At 44.2% G+C, this 17,297-nt stretch overlaps 1 protein-coding gene across 3 annotated transcripts in view; it reads right to left on the bottom strand.

Annotated features, from left to right (window-relative positions):
• Window positions 1-17,297, bottom strand: part of LOC137376796 (EGF-containing fibulin-like extracellular matrix protein 1) — a 143,071-nt gene that overhangs the window by 47,402 nt on the left and 78,372 nt on the right. For 2 of the 3 annotated variants that reach the window (XM_068045810.1, XM_068045809.1), the window contains exon 5: window positions 900-1,022. The exons of the other annotated variant lie outside the window; for it this stretch is intronic. In XM_068045810.1, coding sequence (XP_067901911.1) covers window positions 900-1,022 — 123 coding nt within the window. The remainder of the gene's footprint in view (window positions 1-899; window positions 1,023-17,297) is intronic. 3 annotated transcript variants of the gene reach the window in all.

Genomic DNA, 17,297 nt, shown 5'->3' with positions numbered 1-17,297 from the left:
CTTGCAACTGCAACTTGCAACCCTCCCCTGACTCATCATAAGCAAAGTCATTGATAATCTTCTAGTTATAATAAAATAGCATTCTATATTAATTAGCAGAGAAGCGACCAAATGAAGTTTCAGAAGTCTTGTTTATCAAAACTGAGCTCACGTTAGACTTTGCCTGATTGTTCAAGGAAATGTAACTGCAGGATTTTAAAGAAGGGTTACAGAAGAGTTAAAAAAAATCCCGAAGTTTGACTCTAGAAAACCACACTCACTTCTATTAATTGGTTGCAGGTTTACGTTTGGATATTTCATATGGTGACAATTTACAATATAATGCAGAATGTTTCTACATAGCTCAAAGGGATTATTGCATTCCAATGGTGGCTATTTATATATCTGCAGTTTAAAGAAATCCTGAGGGTGGATATAATCTTTGGTGGTCATGTGATCAGGCAGTAGCGAATCAGCCTCCCATTACATAACCCGCTCGATTTTCCTTGCCATTGGTTGGGTGTAGAATGGGTGGCTGATCTGCTACTGCCCATATCGTGCCTCCTCCAAAGTCAAATTTTACTCCCTTTGATCCTTGCTTAACATTTCTTAGCAAACTGGTAATGTGTAAATCAGAGCTCGTCTATGCTTGCAACTTAATATGTTTCAGAAAATTTTAAAAAGATGCAATTAATAAAACATTTTTTAAACTTGTTATAAGGAGTAATTTTCCAACTCTGCAATTTTCTCTGATTTAATAAATGAGCAGAAAATTATACATAGAGTGCATGCAACTTTCCAAAATGGGTTGCTTGTGAATTAGTACAATGTCAGAACATTATCCTAGAAAATCTATTTAAGAACTTCACAAAGCAAAGTAACAAAAAAGTAATCTCCAAAAGTGATTTCACTATACTTACCCAAACACTGGTCTCCACGTTTCTGATAGCCCTGCCTGCAGTGACACCTGAATGAACCTCTTGTGTTTATACAGGTCAGTTCTGGGCCACAGTTATGGTTTCCTAATGCACATTCATCGATATCTGTTTCAAAGCAAAGAAAACTTCAGTTGTAAAAAGTCTTGCATTGACATAGCGCTTTTCATGGCCACCAGACGCTCCAAAGTGCTTTACAGCCAATAAAGTACTTTTGAAGTGTAGTAATTGTTGTAACATAGGAAATGCAGCAGCCAACTTGTGCACAGCAAAACTTCCACAAACAGCCATGTGATAATGATCAGATAATCTGTAAATGTGACATTGTTTGAGGGATAAGCATTGGCCAGGATATTGAGGACAAATCGCCTGCTCTTCTTGGAAATAGTGCTATGGGTCCTTTTATTTCCACCTGAGAAGGCAAACAGCCAAACATCTCATCCAAAAGACAGCACCTCCAACAGTGTAGCACTCCCTCAGTACTATGATGGAGTGTCAGTGTTGATTTTTGCATTCAAGTCCTGAAGTGGGACTTGATCCTACAAACGTCTGATTCAGAGGCAAATGTGCTACCAACTGAACCATGGCTGATGCTTGTTATGGGAAATTTAGCAGAACAGACTCAGGGGTTTTACTTATCTTTTAAAATCCAAATGTTTTCATTTCCATTTCAACTTTCAAACATCCATTGGCTTAGAAATTTGACAGCATCACACCCATTTCTCAGATGCTAAATGGGGCCTAAGTATCCGGGAGCAGAAAGCTGATAATGAACTGGAAGGCTGGAAGTGTGCCACCCAGTATATGGATCAGGCTGCTGCGCAGGTGTTCAGGACACACACCAAACTGTGGAAACACTACAAAATATATTCAAATTAGGGTCCTGCATTTATTTATTTATTTTTTATTTAGAGATACAGCACTGAAACAAGCCCTTCGGCCCACTGAGTCTCTGCCAACCATCAACCACCCATTTATACTAATCCTACACTAACCCCATATTCCTACCACATCCCCACCTGTCCCTATATTCCCCGACCACCTACCTATACTAGGGGCAATTTATAATGGCCAATTTACCTATCAACCTGCAAGTCTTTTGGTGGTGGGAGGAAACCGGAGTACCCGGTGAAAACCCACGCAGGCACAGGGAGAACTTGCAAACTCCACACAGGCAGTACCCAGAATTGAACCCGGGTTGCTGGAGCTGTGAGGCTGCGGATCCTTTTCTAATATTGGCCTGCCCCAACGCTGGATTCATGATAAATTGACCCACCAACTTGTGGCACCAACAGGCAGCAAGAACCCTTTAGCATTGCTATTTAAAGGGATCAAGCAGTATTTACAGGTCACTGACCTGAAACGTTGACTCTGCTTCTCTCTCCACAGATGCTGCCAGACCTGCTGTGTATTTCCAGCATTTCTTGTTTTTATTTACAGGTTAATTGTTGATTTGTCATTTCAGGCTGCTGGTTAACTTCTGCATATTTTTTTCTGACTGGAAAACTTAATTCTGCTTTCTGAGAAGATGATTTTACTGGTGTTGTACTGTTTCTGGCTCCCTTATAAACTCCAAGTCACACCCCAATATGACTTGGAAATATATCCTTCATTGTCTTCGATCAAAATCCTGGAACTTTCTATCTAACAGCACTGTTGGAGCACCTTCACTACATAGACTGCAGAGGTTCAAGACGGTGGCTCACCACCTTCTGATGAGCAATTATTGATGGCAATAAATGTTGGCCTTGCCAGTGTCACTCACATTCCATGAATGAATAAAAAAAACTGCAGTCATGGTTGGTTGATAGGGCTACCTTTGGGGCTGGAGGAGGAGGGGAATAACATGGAAAAGAGGAGCAAGTTGCAGCAGATGAAGGAGGAGGAAGATGGCACTGTGCAGGTAGTCATACGCATAGTAGGTCTTCAAGGAGCACTTCTCCTAGCTGAACCTCTCAGAGGAGCAATACATGAGGTGCCTTCGCTTCAACAAGGAGGCTGTCACCGAGCCATGTCACATAAGAACATAAGAAATAGGAGTAGGAGTACACCATATGGCCCCTCGAGCCCTGCTTTGCATTCAATATGATCATAGCTGATCTTCTGCCTCAACTCCACTTTTCACCCCTGCTCCCCATATCCCTCGATTCCCTGAGAGACCAAAAATCTGTCTATCTCAGCCTTAAATATATTCAGTGATGGAGCATCCACAACCCTCTAGGGTAGAGAATTCCAAAGATTCACATCCCTTTGAGTGAAAAAATTTCACCTCATCTCAGTCCTAAATGATCGACCTGCTTTCTTGAGACTATGCTACCATGTTTTAGGTTCCCCAGATAGGGGAAACAATCTCTGAGTCTACTCTATTAAACCCCTTCAGAATCTTGTATGTTTCAATGCGATCGTCTCTCATTCCTCTGAACTCCAGGCAGTATAGGCCCAATTTACTTAGCCTCTCATCATAAGACAACCCTCTCATCCCAGGAACCAATCTTGTCACCTGCTGAAGTCACAACCTGAACCTTGAACCAGGGCATGGACAGCACTGTTGGTGGCTGTCAAGGCCACCGTGACCCTTTTATGCCACATGCTCTTTTCAGGTTGCACACATGTGATCAGTGACATCTCACATTTCACTGCTGTATCAGGGAGGTCACCGAGACTCTCTACACCAGGAGGAACATCAACAACTTTTGATGTGGAAGAGCAGTCTGATGCAGCTGAGCGAAGGTTTAAAGAATGTCAGCCCCTGGCTACTGAAAGTACGATGATGATCTTATGAAACAAAGGATACTAATGGAGTATCAAACCCATGTGCAACTGACTGCTTTTTGATAGACTCAGACTTCAACAAATGACGTTTCATGCACTTGTGAACGTACCCTGACTGGGTGTGGCTCTCAGCTGTCCTAATAGGGAATCCAGCCATTCTGGAAACATTTATTGCCCTCTCAGTCATCTGTTTGGACCCACTATTGAGGTGTATGAACTCAGCCATCCTGGTAAGGAGGGCATTAGGGACTTGCCTTATATAGAAAAGTGCAGTAATTTGATTGATTTGGAAAAAGCCCCCTGTGACTCCTTGCAACGAGCTTGTTGAATAGGATTTCAGAGCTGTGGTCATATTTTCTGCCACAGTCAGAGCTGTGCTTGCTATTGACCTAGGTTTCAGCAATAAACAGGGCTCCTTCAAAGCTTTGTGACTGAAGTGCCAGCTTCTGAGATGCAACTTACATGAGAGAAACTGTGCCCAAATCTATACATCCTGATGGATGTTTACCACTAGGATGTTACCTGATTAATCTGTATTCTTTTATAGCCTCCTCACAGCTCTTCTGCAGCCTTCAGAAAGTTGGTCCCTAATTACCTTTAACTAATAGTCTCTCCATGGGTACTGGGGCATTTGACCGAGTGTGGCGTCAAGGAGTCCTAGCCAAATTGAAGTCAATGGGAATCAGGGGAAAACACTCCTCTGGTTGGAGTCATACCTGACACAAAAGAAGATGGTTGGGGTTGTTGGAGGCCAATTATCTCAGCCCCAGGATATCACTGCAGGAGTTCCTCATGGTAGTGTCCTGGCCCAACCATCTTCAGCTGCTTCATCAATGATCTTCCATCCATCATAAGGTCAGAGGTGGGGATGTTCGCTGATGATTGCACAATGTTCAGTATGTTTCGCAACTCCTCAGATACTGAAGCAGTCTGTGTCCATTTGCAGCAAGACCTAGACAACTTTCAGACTTGGCCTGATAAGTGGCAAGTAACAATTGCGCCACACAAGTGCCAGCCAATGACCATCTCAAATAAGAGGGACTCTAACCATCTCCCCTTGACATTCAATGGCATTACCATCAACATCCTGGGGGTTACCATTGACCAGAAACTGAACTGGACCAGCCACATAAATGTTGTGGCTACAAGGGCGGGTCAGAGACTGAGAATTCTGCAGAGGGTAACACACCTCCTGACGCCCCAAAGCCTGTCTACCATCTACAAGGCACGAGTCAGGAGTGTGATGGAATACTCTCCACTTGCCTGGATGAGTGCAGCTCCAAAAACACTCTGGAAGCTTGAGACCATTTAGGACAAAGCAGCCCACTTGATAGGCACCCCAGCCACCATCTTAAACATTCACTTCCTGCTCCACCACCGATGCACAGTGGCAGCAGCGCATACCATCTTCAAGATGCACTGCAGCAACTCACCATACCTCCTTCGACAGAACCTTCCAAACTCACGACCTATTCCACCTAGAAGGTCAAGGGGAGCAGATGCATGGGAACACCACCATCTGCAAGTTCCTCTTCAAGCCTCATACCATCCTAACTTGGAAATATATCACCATTCCTTCACTGTTGCTGGATCAAAATCCTGGAACACTCTAACAGCACTGTAGGTGTACCTACACCAGATGGACAGCAGCAGCTCAAGAAGGCAGCTCACCACCACTTTCTCAAGGGCAATCAGGGATGGGTAACAAATGTTAGCCTTGCCAGCGACGCATCACATCCCGTGAAACAAATAAAAGAAAGCTGAAGGCCTCCAGAGTACAACTATTATTTTTATCTTCCAAATAGTCAATTCAAGAAAATGAAAGAAAGTCTGCAAATGCAATGTTACTTTCATCAGATTCCCTTAAAATAAGAGCAGGTCATGGTAATTGTGCCTGATATATAAAGGGCTGAATTTTACCAGCCCCTCGACGCCGTGGGTTGCGGCATGGGAGCCTGTAAAATTCTGTGGTTAGAGGCCTGCCTTGACCCCCGACAGCGAGAAGGGCCCAGTGTTATATTACTGGCGCGGGGGGGGACCTCGGTGCAGTCCCCCCCACCCCGCCAAGTGGCGGGGCCTTCATCTAAATATTTAAATTGGCAATAATAAGATGTAAATTAACTAACCTGCAGGCAGCGACCGTCCCATTTTACGGCCGCCGAATGCACCTCGCACGCCTTTGGAACTCCATACGGAGTTCCGAGGCGAGAGCCTGGTGGGGAGGGGGGAGAAATAAAAGTTTCAGGTGGGGAGGGGTGGGGGAGCAGGGAAAACAATTTTTATTGGCTGTGGGGATGGTGGGAAGGGATTGAGGGTCAAAGGAAACAAATTTCGGGGGGAAAGTTTGGGATACTAATAAAAGTTTATTATTGGGGGGGAGAGGGCAATTAATATATCAATTACCCATTGGGGGGTGGGAGATGGGATTTAGAGTTGAAATTAAAATTTATTTTCATTTCCTGGAGATCAGGACCTTTAAATTTTAAAATGTTACTGAAGGGCTTGAAGCCCTTTGAAAATGGCCACGGCGCCTGTGTGATGACGCCGGACATAGTTGCCGGGGATGCAGCGGCTGCCACCTCTATGTCATCGGGGGCAGCTGCTCCGCCCTCTGTATTTAACTCAGCCCCCGTGTGTAATATCGCAGGGCCTGTGCGGCGGCACTTCTGTGTCGGGAGGCCGCCGAGTTCAAAGCACGCCGCCGTAGAGTGTGGCGTGCGAATAAAGTCCAGCCAAGTGTCACACAATCAGAAGGAAAGAGGGGAAAGCAGAAGTCACAGAATTTAGGATGGTTGATGCCATCCTGCCCTAACTCCATGATTTAAATACGGCCGTCTTTCTTTCTTCAGCTGGCTTGAGAACTGCAAGTGGAACTAGGGTCCACCCAAAATTCCTGTCCGCACAAGGCGCAACTCCCAATTGCTGCCCTCTCCCAACCCAACAGTTTTTGTTGTTGGTCCATTTCCACTTCAAGTACTGACTTGTTTTTTATATTTTATTTCACTGTTACTACCTACCAATCAGGTGTATTTAACTATAATGTGCAACAACCCTGCTGGGAGATTCAGCCTTTCTTTGGAATTTCTCTTGCTTTGATAGCTGGAGAACAAGGAGGATTTCCACAGGAATCATCAGAGGGATGTTTGCCTATATATGAAAAAAAGGTGATACAGAGCACAATTGCCTGGGGAGGCTGGTCCACAGAACCCTACAGACTTCCTTGGACGTGCCAAAGGACACCACTCTCCTAGTTGAGATTGGACCTTAAAGTTGGCATTTGATTCCAGCTGGAGAAAAGTTGTTTTGTAAGGTTGGAAGTTGAAGGGGCACAGCAATGCATCTGTGCACAATCCACATGCCAAACCTGGGTGTCAATGATTGTGCATCATGCAGCTAGATTGAGCTAAAATAACTTGAAGTCACCAGGAGTAAAAACTCTAGGGGTGAAATTGGTTGTGTGTATTACACAGAATCAGCCTGCTTTACAGCTCATCCAATTTTCTCTTCCACTGAATTGAAAAATCAGGCAGGCTGTAAAATTGGCTATCAATTTGCTATAGCCTGTTTTACACCATGGCCCAAGACCCATTCTTCCCTTTACCTGGGTGCTGAGAAAGGTTTCTAACTTTACCTTGCATCTTGAAGGGATGCCCTCCTGAGTTATGAGAATGCATGAGACACAAAGAACCAGATGTAAGGCTGCATTAGGACTTGGAGTGGGTGAGCAGTACATTTTACAACAGTCAATACTTTGCATGAAACAATCTTTTTCTTTGCTGTTGGCCATTATTTACCTGGCAGATTCCTTTAAATTCATTCATTCTCAGGTCCCACAGGTCGTGTATAATGCATTGAGTTTGCTTATGACCTGCTGCTTGGAATGATGCCCTGGTGCCACATTGGGCAATTATCCACATCCACCTCATTCAGCTGCACTTCTATTTAGCCATACCTCAATCTGGGTTTTGTGTGCTCTACCACTATTTCACATGCCCACAGAATTTGATTGGTGTCTCTACATTGGGTTTCCGTTATCCATTTATGCCTGACATTTCTTTCCATCCTAAAGGCTGACAATAGCTGAAATGGATTCTGAAACTTGATAAAGGCTGAAATAAACACTTCTCCCCATATGCAGGCATTCACCTTTAAGTTAAAATGTTCATTTAAGTTGGACCTAACAGCTAGAATTCTACTTTCCCCACCAGGCTTGCTTACTGCTCAATGGCAAAGCTGTATAACCCACTGTGACAATTATTCAAATAAGCTTGAGCTGAAATTTCAGGTTGTCATGACACATTGTACCACTTGCATGATTTGCGCCTGCAAGGTGGCAGAAAACGCTTAATTGCATTGGGAATTTCAGCCCCTAAGTTACATAAGAAATACATTATTTGAGCTTGGTGAATTCCTGAAAGCAAAACCACTGACTGAGTCACGCTGTATAATTCCAGTTGTCCTGCCAAAAGTCACTTGGCGGCTTATGTTTCAATAAATCACTGAGTCATGATTACTTTTAGACTAAATTTAATAGATGTATTGAGTGTAGGTTAACAGACTTTAAATTGATTTTTGCTCATTTCAGATTTATTTTCAGCTGAAGATAAGAACAGAGGCTTTAAGAAAAGATGTGAGACAATGTTTCTGATGTAGCGTCCCAACGTAAAGTCACCAAGAATGGAATATGAGAAACGTCTATTTGGATCACTGATCTTGTTTCTTGCATATAGCATGTACAATTTCCTTGTCATGGTCACTATCCAAGACATTTACCGGTAATCTCCTGAGGAAGTAACTAAAATTACAAATTAAAGTTGAAAGAAGATAAATCTATTGAAATGTCTCCTTGATCGCCCAACTTAGCCTATTGAAAGTTGAGGATGTTGACTTAACATTACACTCTACATTTCTGAACTTTAACCAATTGCATTCCACAGTTAACATTTCCATTGCCCCAGCAGGACACAAACAATTGTGTTCCATGATCATTTATGTCTCTATTTAGTCTTTAAAACCTTGAAGCCTGTTCTCAAACAATTATTTATCTTTCCTTCTAAGGAATAAGTAGACACAGTTCAAACTAGTTTTGCTGGAAGCATTTTCTACATCTCTAATATTGTCTGGGGGAAAACCTTAAAACTTCTAAACTTGCTTGAGACTTGTTAATTATGGGTGAGTAAAGTGGAGACAAAGATAGCATCGGGAGAAAGGACATATAGAATGATGCAGTTTTATCTCAGATAGCTGGATGGTATGATGATGGGGTCAATTTTCCACTTGCCACTGGGCCTAAAACTGGCGTTGCAGATTGGTTGCCTGTTATAGAAACTGCTTGATCCGCAATACCAGCTTTACAGCCAGGTGACATGTTAAAAATTTACCCATATGTGGTGGTCTGAGATGTGATGAAAGCACCTCTGTGTTATAGAGGCAGCAGGCTGTGTTTGAGAATGATTGCAGTTTCCACAGGGAAAGAAAAAAAGTCATTTCTGAGACCACAAATGTGTATGAAAGAAAAAAAAAATTACATTTCAGTACGATGTCATTGGGCCAACATAGAACATTCTGGAGTACGGTTCAGATTTATTTTCTGATGTCTGGCATTGTGCCAAATTGCACATTTAATTATGGAAGATTAAAGTTTATATCAGGAGCAGTGTTTATTTCTGAGATGCTCTTTAGGTGAGAAGATGGATGAGCAAAATAAATTAAAATGTCAGCCTGTGTGCTTAGTGAATATGCTGCTTTCTGGAAAATTATCAGCAACTGTTCACAAGTTCGTGCTAAGTTTTCCAATTGTACAGCTATGTGTACTTTCCATATTGTGTCAGAATGCAGCGGTCATGAAATTGGACTCCGTAGCACTTCTGGTGCCAGTGCTATGGAAACTCTGAGCATAAAAAGGTCGCCCACTTCCAGTGCAGCCCTTGCCACGTGCCCTGAATAACAGGGTGTTAGCGCTGGTATGCCGTGCAGGTCCCAGAATCATGCAGATTGGGCGGATTGTAACATCAAACAACCTTTAACTCTGATTTGGCACACGATCTGCCATTTTGGTCCATGCAGGTCAAGTTAATGCCCTTGATTAATCACTCCCAACTGAACATGTGTTTAGCTGCATGAAGGACTCCAATTAGCATTATTTGAGGCATGAACCATCCACATTCCAGGTGGGGTGCTTTTGACTTACATTTGCTGGTGCAGGTCGTGGAGGTCCTGTGTTGTCTTAACATAGAAAATAGGAACCATTCCTTGTCATGGTCACTATCCAAGACATTTACCGGCTCTTCGAGCCTGCTCCGCCATTCATTACGATCATGGCTGATCATCCAACTCAGTAACCTGTTCCCGCTTTCGCCCCATACCCTTTGATCCCTTTAGACCCAAGAGCTATATCTAACTCCTTCTTGAAAACATACAATGTTTTTGCCTCAACTGCTTTCTGTGGTAGTGATGTCCACAGGCTCACCATTCTCTGGGTGAAGAAATTTCTCCTCATCTCAATCCTGAAAGGTTTATCCCGTATCCTTAGACTATGACCCCTGGTTCTGGACTCCCCCACCATCGGTTTCTATGAGATTCCCCCTCACTCTTCTGAACTCCAGCGAATATAATTCTAACCAACTCAATCTCTCCTCATACGTCAGTCCCACCATCCCAGGAATCAGTCTGGTAAACTTTCGCTGCATTCCCTCTATAGCAAGAACATCCTTCTTCAGATAAGGAGACCAAAACTGCACACAATATTCCAGCTGTCGCCTCACCAAGACCCTGTATAATTGCAGCGAGACATCCCTGCTCCTGTACTCGAATCCTCTCACCAAGAAGGCCAACATACCATTTGCCTTTTTTACCACCTGTTGGACCTGCATGCTTACCTTCAGTGACTGGTGTACGAGAACACCCAGGTCTTGCTACATATTCCCCTCTCTCAGATTATAGCCGCTCAGATAATAATCTGCCTTCCTGTTTTTGCTACCAAAGTGGATAACCTCACATTTATCCACATTATACTGCATCTGCCATGCATTTGCCCACTCACTCAACTTGTCCAAATCACCCTGAAGCCTCTCTGCATCCTCCTCACAACTCACCCTCCCACCCAAATAAAAGCAAAATACTGCGGATGCTGGAAATCTGAAACAAAAACAAGAAATGCTGGAATCACTCAGCAGGTCTGGCAGCATCTGTGGAAAGAGAAGCAGAGTTAACGTTTCGGGTCAGTGACCCTTCTTCGGAACCGGGTTCCGAAGAAGGGTTACTGACCCGAAACGTTAACTCTGCTTCTCTTTCCACAGATGTTGCCAGACCTGCTGAGTGATTCCGGCATTTCTTGTTTTTGTTTCACCCTCCCACCCAGTTTTGTATCATCTGCAAATTTGGAGATATTTAGTTCCCTCATCTAAATCATTAATGTATATTGTGAATAGCTGGGGTCCTAACACTGATCCCTGCGGTACCCCATCCCTACTCTTTGTTTCCTGTCTGCCAACCAATTTTCTATCCATCGCAATACACTACCCCCAATTCCATGCGCTTTAATTTTACACGCTAATCTCTTATGTGGGACTTTGTCGAAAGCTTTCTGAAAGTCCAAATAAACCACATCCACTAGCTCCCCCTCATCAACTCTACTAGTTGCATCCTCGAAGAATTCTAGTATATTTGTCAAGCATGATTTCCTTTTCGTAAATCTATGCTGACTCTGCCTGATTCTACCACTGTTCTCCAAGTGCTCTGCTATAAAATCTTTGATAATGGACTCTAGAATTTTCCCCACTACCGACGTCAGGCCGACTGGTCTATAATTCCCTTTTTTCTCTCTACCTCCCTTTTTAAATAGTGGGGTTACATTAGCTACCCTACAATCTGTAGGAACTGTTCCAGAGTCTATAGATTCTTGGAAGATGACCACCAGTGCTATTTCTAGGGCCATTTCCTTATGTACTCTGGGATGCATACCTTCAGCCTTCAATCCCATCAATTTCCCCAACACCATTTCTCTACTAATACTGATTTCCTTCAGTTCCTCCCTCTCACTAAACCCTGTGTTCCCCAACATTTCTGGTATGATATTTGTGTCCTCCTTTGTGAAGACAGAACCAAAGTATGCATTTAGTTGGTCAGCCATTTCTTTGTTCCCCTAATAAATTCCCCTGTTTCTGACTGTAAGGGACCTACACTTGTCTTCACCAATCTTTTTCTCTTCACACACCTATAGAAACGTTTACAGTCAGTTTTTATGTTCCCGGCAAGCTTGCTCTCGTACTCTATTTTCCCCTTCTTAATCAATCCCTTGGTCCTCCTTTGCTGAATTCTAAACTGCTCCCAATCCTCAGGTCTGTTGTTTTTTCTGGCAAATTTATATACCTCTTCCTTGGATCTAATGCTATCTCTAATTTCCCTTGTAAGCCATGGTTTGGCTACCTTTCCCGTTTTACCAGACAGGGATAAACAATTGTTGCAGTTCATCCATTCGCTCTTTAAATGTTTGCCATTGCCTATCCACCGTCATTCCTTTTAGTAATGTTTCCCAATCCATAATAGCAAACTCGCACCTTATATTTATTTATTTACAGATACAGCACTGAAACAGGCCCTTCGGCCCACTGAGTCTGTGCCGACCAACAACCACCCATTTATACTAACCCTACAGTAATCCCATATTCCCTACCTCCTACCTATACTAGGGGCAATTTACAACGGCCAAATTACCTATCACCTGCAAGTTTTTTTTGACTGTGGGAGGAAACCGGAGCACCCGGCGAAATCCCACGCGGTCACATGGAGAACTTGCAAACTCCGCACAGGCAATACCCAGAATTGAACCCGGGTCCCTGAAGCTGTGAGGCTGCGGTGCTAACCACTGCGCCACTGTGCCGCCCTATAGTTTCCTTTACTAAGATTCAGGACCCTTGTCTCAGAATCAACTCCGTCACTCTCCATCTTGATGAAGAATTCTATCATATTATAGTCGCTCATCCCCAAGGGGTCTCGCACCACGAGATTATCAATTATTCCTCTCTCATTACACAATACGCAGTCTAGGATGGCCTGTTCTCTACTTGGTTCCTCTACGTATTGGTCCAGAAAACCATCCCGTATACACTCCAAGAATTCCTCCTCTACAGTATTGTGACTAATTTGATTTGCCCAATCTATATGCAGATTAAAGTCACCCATAATTACAGATGTTCCTTTATCACATGCATCTCTAATTTCCTGTTTAATGCCATTCCCAACATCACCACTACAGTTTGGGGGTCTATATACAACCCCCACTAACGTTTTTTGCCCTTTGGTTTTTCTCAGCTCTACCCATACAGATTCCACGTCGTCAGAGCTAATATCTTTCCTCACTATTGCGTTAATTTCCTCTTTAACCAGCAATGCAACTCCATCGCCTTTTGCTTTTTGTCTGTCCTTCGTAATGTGTCTGTCTTTATCTTATTGGAGGAGTTTTGCTCATCGTTTGGATTTTTAAGAGAGTGGTGCTGGATATTGACAAGGAGGTCAACCTGTTCCTGTCCCATGGAACCTATTTGTTCCGATCTAGACACTTTTTCTTCTTCCCTCTCCAGGCTCCTTCCATCTACATCCATGACTCTTCCGATGCCCTCTGTTATGTTAACAGTTTCTAGTGTCCTGGCCTTAATTGTTCCCTTTTCCCAATGAAGTTTCAATCCCTTTACACCTCCATCCCCCACCAGGACGGTGAGGGCTCTCCAATTCTTCCTTGAACGGAGGCTCAATGAGTCCCCATCCACCACCACCCGCCTCCACCTGGTTGAACTTGTTCTCACATTGAATAATGTCTCCTTTAGCTCTACTCACTTCCTTCAAATAAAAGGTGTTGCAATGGGAACATCTATGGGTCCTAGCTATGCCTGCTCTTTTGCATAACATTCTTTGTTCCAGTTCTACTCAGGTCTCCTCCCTCAGCTCTTTTTCCGGTACACTGATGACTGTATCAGCACCATTTCCTGCTCTTGCCGTGAATTGGAAAATTTTATCAACTTTTCTAGTAATTTCCACCCTTCTCTTGCCTTCACAACGTCGATCTCTGACTCTTCCCATCCCTTCCTTGACTTTTCTGTCTCCATTTCAGGGGATAGGCTGCCAACCAATATTCACTGCAAGCCACTGACTCCTCAGCTACCTTGGCTATGCTTCCTCACACCCTGCTTCCTATATGGGCTCTATTCCATTCTTCCAGTTTCCCCCTCCCTGTCACATCTGTTCTGATGATGCAACCTTCCATACCAACGCTTCTGCTATATCTTCCTTTTTCCTCAACTGAGGATTCCCCCCAACCTTGGTTGACAGGGCCCTCGACCACGTCTGTTCCATTTCATGCACTTTTACTTTCACCTTTTTCTCTCCCTCCCACAGCCACAATCAGGTTCTCATTGTCTTCACCTTTCACCCACCCAGCCTCTGTATTCAATGGATCATCCTCCGCCAAAAGGCATTCGACAAGGTGCCACATCAAAGGTTACTACAGAATAAGAGTTCATGGTGTAGGGGGTAACATATTCGCATGGATAGAGGATTGGTTAGCTAACAGGAAGCAGAGAGTAGGGATAAATGGGTCATTTTTGGGTTGCCAGGATGTGATTAGTGGAGTGTCACAGGGATCTGTGCTGGGGTCTCAACTATTCACAATCTACATCAATGACTTTGATGAAGGGACTAAATGTATGGTAGCTAAATTTGCAGGTGCCACAAAGACAGGTAGGAAGGTAAGTTGTCAAGAGGACATAAAGAGTCTACAAAGGGATATAGATGGGTTAAGTGAGTGGGCAAAAATTTGGCAGATGGAGTATAATGTGGGAAACTGTGAACTTGTCCACTGTGGCAGGAAGAATGGAAAAGCAGAATATTATTTAAATAGAGACAGACCTGCAGAACTCTGCGGTACAGAGGGGATCTGGGTGTCCTGGTACATGAATCACAAAAGTTGGTATGCAGGTACAACAGGTGGTTTGGAAGGCAAATGGAATGTTGACGTTTATTGCAAGGGGACTAGAATATAAAAGTGGGGAAGTTTTGCTATAGTTATACAGGGCCTTAGTGAGACCACATCAGGAGTACATCTGGTCTCCTTACTTAAGAAAGGATAAAAATACATTATAAACAATTCAGAGAATGTTCACTCTACTGATTCCTGGGATGAAGGGGGTTTTTATGAAGAAAGGTTGAACAGGTTGGTCCTATACCCATTAGAGTTTAGAAGAATGAGAGGTTATTGAAACATATAAGATCCTGAGGGGACTTGACAGGGTGGATGTTGGAAGGGTGTTTCCACTTATGGGTGAGGCTAGAACTAAGGGACACAGTTTAAAAATAAGGGGTCTCCCATTTAAGACAGAGATGAGGAGAATTTTTTTCCCCTCAGAGGTTGTTAGTCAATGGAATTCTCTTCCCCAGAGAGCAGTGGAGGCTGGGTCAGTGAATATATTCAAGGCTGAGTTAGATAGATTCTTGATAAGCAAGGGAGTCAAATGTTATGGGGGGCAGACAGGAAAGTGGAGTTGAGGCTACATTCAGATCAGCCATGATCTCATCAAATAGCAGAGGAGGCTCGGGGGGGCTGAATGGCTTCCTCCTGCTCCTAACTCGTATGTTCGTATGTACGTAAGTTTGCCACTTCCACCACCTGCAGCGTGATGCCAGCAGCAAGCACATCTTCCCTTTTGAAGGGACCTTTCCCTCTCTGACACCCTGGTCCACTCCTCAATCACCCTCAACAACCCCTCCCCTTCCCATGGCACCTTTCCATGCAAGCACAGGAGATGCAACATCTGCCCTTTTACCTCCTCCCTTCTCAGTGTCTAAGGCTCCAAACACTCCCTCCAGGTGAAACAGTGACTTACTCGCACTTCTTTCAATTTAGTATACTGTATTCGCTGCTCACAATTCGGACTCCTCCACATTGGGGAGACCGAACAGAAATTGGGTGACCGCTTTGTGGAACACCCCCGTTTAATTTGGAAATGTGGCCCTGAGATTCCAGCCACCTATCATTTTAATTCTCCATCTTGTTCCCACTTGGAACGCTCTGTCCTTGGCCTCCTACAGTGTTCCAATGAAGCTCAACGTACACTCGAGGAACAGCACCTCATCTTTCGATTAGTCACTTTACAGCCTTCCGGACTCAACATTGAGTTCAATAATTTCAGATCACAACCTTTGCCCCAATTTTGTTTCCTTTTTCGTTCCTCGTTTTGTTTTCTTTATGTTTTCAGATGGCAGCTGTTCATGATTCTGCCATTCACACCTTCTCTAGATATTTTTTCTTTACTTATCATTATTGCTCCCTTTTGCCCTCCAACATCAACTCTTTTACCATTTAATCTCTCCTGCCTTTCACCCTATCACAGACCTTCCCTTATGTTCTTTTTTCCACTCTCCCTCCTTTCACTGCCTCTGTACCTGCTTAAAACCTATTAAATCTCTAACTGTTGCCAGTTCTGATGAAAGTTCATTGATCTGAAATGTTGGGCTGAATCCCGAACCCAATGTCGGCCTCAATTCTGGGTCTGGAACCCATAAGTGGCCTTGGTGGGACATTGGTCACGATCTTCTCAGAGGTGACCAATTACGAAGCCACCTCTGGGAGTCCCATCTAATTAAGGACGGCGGGTGGAGCAGGGAAGCGCTCATGAAGGCCTTCCTCTTCAGCTGAAATAAAAGGCACAGTACTGTGAGGGGCCTCAGGGTGCAGGAATACTCCTCTGGAAGATTGCTTGTGGCCACTCCTGGACCCCTGTGAGCCTTGCGGCCCCCTGCCGCATCCATTTAATGCAGCCTGTAGTGGCCTGCCAACCTCCCAGGAAACTGCCATCACCTTCGGAAAAAAGCCCCTAAGTCAGGCCTTAGTTGTCCTAATTGGTTGCCCGCCTCCGTGGAGGGGGCTGCTGACTTTGTTCCCAGCCTATCCCTGACAGATTTCCCCAAAGGTAGGAAGGCATTGGTAAGCCATCCTGATGGGCCTCCCCTTTATTTTCCTGAGCACCCCCGTCTCCAAACCGGGAAAATTCAGCCCTTTAACTCGGTTCCTCTCTCCACAGATGGTACCAGACCTGCTGCGTTATTCCAGCATTTTCTTTTATTTCAAATTTCCATCATCCGCAGTATTTTGCTCTTCCCTTGAGGGGGTCAGAGGAGTCGGTTGGCTGTCAGTTAAAAGTCAGATTGAGTGATGGATTCTATCCTTGCAGTACCTCTTGGGTGGTAGCTTGATTTGGAAATGGATCACAGGCAGCAGAGGAGGCAAGAAATGAGCAGAGGGAGGAGGACTCTCAACAGAAGGCCCTACTCATCAAGGGTCTTTAAGGAGAACTTCTCCTACCTCCATCTTAGCCAGCAGCAGTGTCTGAAGCACGTGCATTTTAACAAAGAGGTGGTGACTGAATTGTGCCACCTTTAAAACCTGACCTGCAGCTGCAGAGCAGGGCAAGGATGGCATAGACAGTGGCCTTCAAGGTCGCTGGTGGCCTTCATGGTCACTATCGCCCTAAAGTTCAATGTCAGTGGACTTTTCCAGGCAGGAGCAGGTGACATCAGCAACATCTCACAGTTTGCCATCCAATGCTGCATCAGGGAGGT

Source organism: Heterodontus francisci, chromosome 13, assembly GCF_036365525.1.
Source record: "Heterodontus francisci isolate sHetFra1 chromosome 13, sHetFra1.hap1, whole genome shotgun sequence".
NCBI classification, from domain to species: domain Eukaryota; kingdom Metazoa; phylum Chordata; class Chondrichthyes; order Heterodontiformes; family Heterodontidae; genus Heterodontus; species Heterodontus francisci.
The sequence above is the reverse complement of the archived record's forward strand: the minus strand, read 5'-3'. Positions and strand labels throughout refer to the sequence as shown.